A 9,249-nucleotide genomic window follows, 5' to 3' on the forward strand; every position below is an offset into this window, starting at 1 on the left:
TAAAAATATTAATATTTCACCTTTTGACTATTTTTTTGAGAAATCTATATTAAACACACCCCAAATTTTTAAACGGACATTTTTTCCACTTATTTATTCATGTTTGTTTGTTTGGCGTATTTAGTCTATATTACTCTATATTTTGTTTATGTCGTAATGATTATGTCTTTCACGGTTGACTATTTGTCATTATTTCATTAATGTATTATATTTTTCATATTCTTGAGATTTCTTTATAGATTCTCTTCAACGGAGATTATAAAAACTTAGGAAATATGTCTCTCCTTGTAATAACACCCTGTAAGAAAATATTTATAAATCTATAACAAAAATTTAAAAATATATAAATAAAATTTATAAACAATAAAATTTGAATATTTTATAACATATCTCAAAAGAATTGATGAGAGGCTATCATGGAATTTTCAACGTAGCACTACTTTTCCTCTTTACTTGTTTCCAGTTAGTTATTCATAAATTTGAACACGAGTGCACAACTTGTTTGAAAATTCTCCCATGACTCATTAAAGGAAACCACGCCTCATATATTTGAAAAAATTTGCAACTCAATTCTTAAAATAAGATTAGTATATGGTTACTTAATTCAACTTAAAATTTGCATCAGTTTCAAAAGAAATAAAAATAAAAAGATGCTTATAACATGACTTGGTTTTCCTTGCTCTCTTTGTTTAGGTCCCCACTACTATAACTGAAAGTAAGATATAAAGACAAAATATAAGAAAACGAAATTAAAATTATTAGACGTGAAATGAAATATCACGATCTTTTGATTAATTGGAAAAAATACAGAAGAGAAAGAGGGTTATGAATTTGAATTCAGAAAATATCGAGAATCTCGAGAACGGAGCGATTACAAAGGGGACAACTCCCTCGATTCAGCCACATTTCCCTCGAACAAACTCTACAGAAAGTGTGTCCACACGGTATGAACGCTGCACCTTTCTTCCTTCCCATGCACACGCAGCACACCGAATCATTCCCCTCTTCAACCGCCGTTTCCACTTCCGTTTCCTCTAACAGTCTCATTAATGAAACCCTCCACGGCGTCTCTCCCTCCTCCGGCCCTCTCATCTGACGCTCCGCCGCCAACGCCGCCGCAAGATTCATGCCGGAACCAGACGGACCTGGTCCTACGCATTCTGGTTCGACCGGGTCCGGATCTTGAACCGGTAGTTGTTGCTCCTCCGTAGCTTCCTCTTGTTGTTGATGTTCGTGACGGAGAACGGGACGGAAAACCCAGGTGGCTCCACAGCATCCGATTCCGGTGAATCTGAAGCGTTCTTTGAGAGTCCGTCTCCTTCTTGTGCGTGTGTCAACGGCGTCCATTTGTTGAGTTAATAAACCGAGAATGGTTCTTGCTTCTCTTTGAGATTCTTGCAATATGAGACCGAGTTGACTCATATCGAATCGGTTGCAACGGATCAGAGTGAAGAGAGATCCCTTGAGGTGGTTAGTAATAGAGTACAGCTCATGGGCGCGAGGAAACAGAAGAACGCGTGAGTGTACAAAGAAAGAAAAAGAGTGGAATTGGAAGGAACTGTGTGAAAGATAAGATAAAGATAAAACTGATCTTAACTCAACTGAAACAAATTCGAAGGATACATTCAAACTTAAGAGAGAGAGAGAGAGAAAGGAAACAGTAAGGAGTATTTATTTATTGAATTCAGGATTTGAGCTCACTCCCTCTTTCTTAGTGTACAAACAAATTTTCTCTTTCGGGTTCCAAAGCCAAATGATTATATTTATTTTTAAGACTTTTTTATTTTTCAATAATTCAAACAACCAAATTTCATGTACACTTTGTATTTCTCTATATTTATTAGATACATTGTTTTATATATCTTTCTTTTCAAAATATGGCTTTCACTTTGTCTAATACAATTCCCATCCCTTGATATTCATTCGGTTATAGTTTTAATGAGAAAATTTACTTTATCGAATGTAGAAATTCTCCATAATTCAAAGGTATATTAAGAGTAATATTATTTTAATTAACTAATAATTATTAATTTATGATATTATTCAACGAAGATGGAGATCTATCCTGACATCTATGAGATACGAAGATGGAGATCTAAATATCAACTTCAATGAAGAATGACGTTAAATATGTGTTTTCTTCAAATAGTTAAGAGTGGACGTACGAGAGATAAAATATGTCTCATATCGGTGTCATGTCTAATCAAATACAACTCACATTAAACAATCTTAAACATTTGTTGATTAACGTCCTTTTACTTAGGGATCAAAATTATTGATAACAAATTGTTAAATATATGCACTAAAGTGATAGTAAATATAGTCCTTGTACTTCAACGACGACCAAAAAATAGTTAGAATTGACAAAGTACAAAGAAGCAATTCCCTTTGGAGTGTACTTGCAATCATTTTGATGCTCAGATTAATAATAGCTGTAGGAAGTGCGATATACTAATAATTTTTCAAGTAAGAATAAGTTGTGTAGCGTATATTTGAAATATGTGACTTTTTTTTTATTACAAAAAACCTGTTTGATGTTGATCAAACTACAAGGATTCGATCATAGAGGTGTGATTGATTGTGATGTAGATGCGTGAGATTTTTAAAAAGTTAGTTGATTTGTGAGGCAATGGGTTGAGGCTCATTTAGCGCTTTAGTCCCGTTGATTTGGGTTGAAGCCTACTCCAAAACAATAATTAATTTGACGATTTATATATATTATTAACTATAGTACAATCATGCACATCTGAATCAATTTATCTAGATTAAATAGTTTAAATTTTAAACTTAAAATAACAAAAATTCGAATTTGAAATTTGAACCATTTAATTTTAGTTAGATGATTTGTATGCGCCGACAAATTTTAATTCTAAAAATATGGACAAAATTGTTGATTTGATCAAAATCAAATACATGGTTACACAAACCCGTTCACGTTCATAAAAATTGATAATTGAAAAGAAAAAAACAAGAAAAAGTAATGTATTTATCTTAAAAAATTTATTTTTCTAATTTTACTTTTACACCATTTTCTCTATCATTCAAAATATTAATTGAATAAAGAATATCAATTTATTACTCACTTATGTTGAAAAACACGAGGGATCCATTCCCACTATTGACCATATTATTTTGCTCTCGAGTCCCCTTTCATTAATTATTTTTTCACTCATGTTTTTTGTGTGTGGGTACGTTAGTCCCGTGAACTCGTAAGTTTTTGCAATAATTATGAAAAAAATAATGAAGTTGTATTTTATTTTTGAAGTGGTTCCCATAATTGTTGTTTGTTCAAATCTTTTTGCTGGCCGCCGGCCTCGGCGAAGAAGTCAAAAAGCCAATGACCATTTGAGCCCACGCCTAGAATTGACCAAATTGCTTACGTGTATTTCCCATCTAATTAATTAATTAATTCTATATGATATTTTAATAAACCATGAATACCAATAATCGACCAACTTGAAATTCAATTTGTGTATGAATTAAACAAAACCTCTGACTTCATTAACTTTGTGTTGTTACGAGAGAATGGTCACATAAATGATTATTGAATTGATATTAATTAAACAACTCTTCGAATTAGACAACTCTCTCGATCGCAAAAGAAAAATTATTAAAATTTGAAGTCATTTTTAAATATGAATTCACTTATAATTTGCCTAATATTCATATTGTGAATGACAATCGCATCATATTTTGGCGAAACTTATTTTTCCGAAAATGTTAGTGCATGGAGAACCTTAATTTAGCTCGTTCTATACAAAAACATGTGGATAATTGCAAATAGGCTTTAAATAAACCGTAATAGTCCAACAGTTCTAATAGTTTATATCCATAGATTACATAACTGGCGTGACTGTCTTAATTCCAAATTAACGAATATCCGTTACTCCTACAAATTCGTTCTTCTCGACACCTAATGTACAGTGTACATAAGTATATCCAATCCATAGTTCATAAAAAAATAATACGTAAATACTAATCTAAAAGCAATCATTGGACTGCCATAATCAAAAATTGGTTCAAGAGGAAAATAATTGAGGCTCTTTATTTATTTAATATTCATCGTCCAACCGTCGGCAATACAACACAGCATTTGGTTGAGTATTTTTTTTTTCTATTTGGAAGAGAGATTTTTTTAATTTGCCGTAAACTTAATTTTGTTTAAACCGAAACCCCTCGCACGTCTTTATCAATTAGTTGCACTATTTTATTTATTTTTTTAAAAGAAAAGATGTTAAATCCCCCAAAAAAACTAAAACCCTCTAATAAAATACAGTGTCAAACTAACATTTTAAGAGTTTTAGAGCAAATATTAAAGTGAAGTCTTTTAAATTTTTAAAAATAACACAAACTTTTTAAAAAGTTATTTGTTGCATTCAAATTTAAACCTTGATCAAAATAGATATGAGTAGAGTTGTCAATTTGACAAGCCCTCTAATTATTGGTCTCAACCTACATGTTGGAGGGGTCAAAAATTTTTATAATTTAAAAAGCCCCCAAAAAAAAAGGTCTCCTAAAATTTTGTGGGCTTAGTGGACCTATAGGTTAAAAAAAAAATTGACAAATTTTTTCGAGAAATAATTTTTTTCGATTTTTTTACCTATAAAAAGATTTCAACTTTTTTTTGATAAAAAATTATTTATAATTTCTTTTCGAAATTCTTTTGATTCAAGAAAAAAATCGATTTTTTTTATTCGAGAAAAAAAATTGATTTTTTTTCAAGAATTTTTTATTTATTTTTCTCACAATTTTTTGAGAATTTTATTTATTTATCTTTTCGAGATTTTTTCGAAAAAAAATAAATTTCAAAAATTTTTCAATAAAAATTTCAAAATATTGGGGGTCTATAAGCCCCTCTCTTAAGCCCCATGATATAATGGACTGATATTTTAAAAAAATAATTTTGATAGGAGACCTAATATTAGGAGTTTAAAAAAAAAATTAAAAAAGTCTAGAAAATGGGATTTTTTTTAACAGCTCTAGATATGAAGCATTATTACGATCAATTTAACTGTGTGAACATCTACATTAATATGATTTATATTATATATTTATAACTAAATTGAATTTTCTTTTTCACTCAAAAAAAATTTGAGGCCTAAAACACTAACTTGACAAAAACATTTATAATTTTTATGTAAAACAAAGACAAAGTTCAAAATACTAACGATTTATGATAAATGGAGTTTATCCTCATTGTATAAGAAGTGGCCGAACTTCACAATTTTCTTTGGAAAGAGCCAAAATAAATTAAACAATACATGAATATAAAAAAAAATATTAAAAGAAGAAAGGTCAAACCACAGGAGAGCTTTTAGAAAAAGGAAATACGAAAATCTGCTAAAAATATTCTAAAATTATGTTTTTTTAATTAAATTTATTATAAAAAAATAAAAAATTGAGATTTGGTCCCAAAAAAAAGGTTGAGATTATTCATTCATAGTTTAAAAATACCTAGCTGTTGAAGAATATGGTGTTCCAAAAATATGTCACTTTATAGCCATGCATCAATTTGATGTCAAGCTCCATGGCACGTTAATAAACATTTAAAAACCCAACCAGACCAAATTCAAAAAACAAAAAAAAAAGACATCTAGGAGTAAAGCCAAACAAATACTTGTGCTTTTTGTGCATGAAATAGTTGGCAATTTCGCATTTGTTACCATTGACATTTACATGTTAAAAACAAATAACTACAAACCTCGTGAAATACGTCAAGTATAAGACTATGATATTCTTCTGAATTCATTGAAATATAATAGTTCAATAAACTACGAAGATCTTTCGCATCTTGAAGACGATTCACAGTTATCATCTCTGTCATGGACTCCATAAAATCCTCTCTAGGATCATAAGAACACTTTTCCATTGCCAACATTACAACAAACTTAGTTTCTTCCCTTCTCTTCTCCCTTTTTCTATCTACATGTCTAGCTTCAACTTTTTCTCTTATCATTTGGTCAAGTTTCTCTTGTACCATGGCATGTGCTAGTGTTGAAACAGAATGGAACCTACTAGAGGCAGAAGAACTCTCTGCTTCCTCCGAAGAAGAAATACTAAATCTATTACTACAACACAAGGCCTTGTATCCTCTATGTTGCTTTGAAGCTTTCATTGTAGGACACAATGACAAAGCTTTGAAGGGAAATTTTGTGCAAAAAGAATCACTTATGCACAATTGACAAGTGGGACACATAAGTGCATTTAATCATTATGTTTAATTAACTTGGAACATTCAAAACTAAATTAGGTGGTAGCTTGAAGTGTAGATTGGGGACATGTATATCAATAGTTAATTAGGAAAATAAATCATTATGTTTAACTAGCCATATCATGACCTTAACCCTTTTAGGATAGCATTAGGTGGCCCAAGTTTTGAAATCTTATCAATAAGTATGGAAAAAGAGAGGGGTCATGAAGCCTCTCTAAGAAAGAGCTAGTTGTGGAGCTTTAGTACACTAATTTTCTTTGAGTTTAAAATATTAATTATAAAAGCATTTTTTTTAAATTGAGGAAGGAAGAAATCACTCTTAATCAAGATGTGTTAATGGTCATTTTACAAAGATTATATTAAAAAAAATAATTACTTTAGCTAAAAATGTCTAATCTCTGTCTTATCCAAATAAGTTATACTTTCAAGCATTTGTTTTCGTCTCATTTCTTGTTAATTGAAGTTGTAGTTGCATGATTAATGAAAAGAAAAAGAAATTTCAATTGAATGAATTGCTTTTGTGTGTATGTCAGTTGTAGTGGTTGTTAAGTCTAATTATGTCGAAAATCAAGCAAAAGATACACACAGCTAACTAAGAATCTCTTTAAGAGATTCTTCTTTGTATGGTACATAGTACAAGGCAGCAAAATTGGTAGAGAAAGCAAAAGGATGTAAGTGGGTGATTAGCATGTGGATTATCATCGATTACTTAGCTAATTTGAGAGAAACACGATCCTCGTTTCTATGCATCATTAAGGTAAAATAGCATGTTTAACAATCAAGTTGTTTATGCATTTCCTTGAAGCACATGTAGCTATAATGATTTTTACTAACTCACACTAAAGAAAAGTAAAGAGATAAAGCAAAAGCTAAAGTCGGGCGATAATACAATAGGTTGTCCTGTTAATATTTTTGCTTTTTCTATATAATAATATATGCCAATTTAATTTGTCAACACATTTATTTAATTTAATTTTTTAAAATTTACTTCTTATTAAAGAGATAAAAAACTTTGAAGTAAATAATCATTTATATTTTCATTTTCAGAAAATATGAAAATTTCAAACAAACTTATTTAGAAGGTACCAAAGAAAATGTAATTTTTAAATATACAATGAATATGCAAAATTTGAATTAATTTTGTCAAACCAACAAAACTCGAAAAGATGTAAAATATTATGCTCATCTTTAAAAATTTAAGTGAACTTTGAAGGCCCTGCCCCACTGACACCCTGTTTGGCTCTCTACCCAAAAAAGGATGGGACACTTTTATCTTGTTGACCCCAAACTATGTAGGAGTTGAGACAAATAAGCTTCTTTTTCACACAAGTTTTTTAAAATTCACATATGTATCCAAAAATATATTTTCAGACGAGAAAAAAAATTATTGTTCGGAATATAGGATGCGTGGACAACGAACAACCCCTTAATATTATTAATATTAAGAGAATAAAGATAATCCATTGATAGTAAAAAATTTAATTATAATTCGTTGCGACTTCAAATAACTATATAATATTCAATTATAATTTGTTATGACATCGATTAGTTAGATAATTATGGTTAATTAAAAAAATTGAAATAAAATATAAATAAAATATAAATAAAATTAATAGTTGATTGATTAAAAAATTGAACTCTTTCCAAAATAAAATATAAATAAAATTAATAGTTGATTATTCTGATTAAAAATTAATACTTCCACTTTTTCAGTCACTTTTTTATTTACATTTTAAGTAGTATAATCCAATATGACATATTAAACGATCAAGATTGTTGTGCCACTACTTTTGCAGCCTAATATTAATTTAACATTTTTGGTGGAAAATTATTGTGATATAAAGAACAGTTGTTTTTGGTGAAAAATTAGAAATCAGATAAGCAAGATAAAAGACTTTTTTAAAATAGAAATTTAAATAGTAGTAAGTCTTAGTGACAAATGTCTATATTATCAACATAGATGTCATGTTTGGATTCAAATCCAATGACTTACAATTGTATGAATTATATACATAGATATTTCCATAAATAAAAAAACAAGTAACTAAACGGGAAAATGATATCCAAAGCAATCTTAGAGTAAATGAACCACACACCTGAAACAGGTTGATCCATGCTAAAAGTGTCGAAGGATATAAGAACGAGACTGAAAGTTAGAGCCAGACAACACAATTCTTTTCCAGCTTTGTATGAACAAACTCAACCTTCCAATTAAGCTTAATCACCGTTTGAATTCGCAAAATCAGAGTACAAAGAGTACTATACCTTTTTTCTTGTAAAAATTATGACAAGTGTAAAAAAATATGCTACTTTTTATGAAAATTATATGGTCTTTTAAATGTTTACCTATATTCCAGTGGTTTATTATTATATGTATAAGTATTCATGATATATTAACGTATTTAATAAGTGTGATTAATTTTGAAAAAACCTAAAATAAGTAAATCAAACTTACAAAACAAATTTAGTAAAAATAAACTTAAATGTACCAAAAAGCTAAACTTAAATAAAAAACAATTTAGAGAAAAAAAAAAGCATTTTTAAGTCTACATAAAATAATAACTCATCTTTTAAAATTTTAATATCAAACAAAAGTTATTTATTACTAGTACTTAATTACAACCATAAAAAAGTAATTTTTCATTTTAAAAATATTTAATAAAGTTTTTTGTTTGGAAACTGATCAAAGTAGTTTTCCATATTATTGAGACATTTTATTTTAAACCATTTAGCAAACGACTAAACTTTTTTAGAACATATCTATTATAAATAAAAGATCAAAATCCCTTCTCACAAGGAAATGTACCTCTTTTTCTAAAGTTCACTCTTGTTAACATGTGTATAGGAGGTGGCATTAGTCGATTACTCCATCCTAAAATGAAATATAAAAAAGTAATTTATATTTCTATTTTTTAAGAATAAAATATAAACAAATTTTAATAATTTATTTAACAATAGTATTTCTAATATATATATATATATATATATATATATATATATATATATATATGTCTTTCTATTATATATTATAAAACACA

The 9,249-nt window shown here is 28.7% G+C and overlaps 1 protein-coding gene across 1 annotated transcript; it reads right to left on the reverse strand.

Moving 5' to 3' along the window:
- Positions 1-736: 736 nt before the first annotated feature.
- Positions 737-1,732, reverse strand: LOC101490848 (uncharacterized). Its single transcript, XM_004507602.4, has one exon. It carries the CDS (start codon positions 1,420-1,422, stop codon positions 838-840), a length of 585 nt encoding a protein of 194 aa, XP_004507659.1. The 5' UTR covers positions 1,423-1,732; the 3' UTR covers positions 737-837.
- Positions 1,733-9,249: the final 7,517 nt, after the last annotated feature.

Source organism: Cicer arietinum, chromosome 7 (assembly GCF_000331145.2).
Source record: "Cicer arietinum cultivar CDC Frontier isolate Library 1 chromosome 7, Cicar.CDCFrontier_v2.0, whole genome shotgun sequence".
Classification (NCBI taxonomy): Eukaryota; Viridiplantae; Streptophyta; class Magnoliopsida; order Fabales; family Fabaceae; genus Cicer; species Cicer arietinum.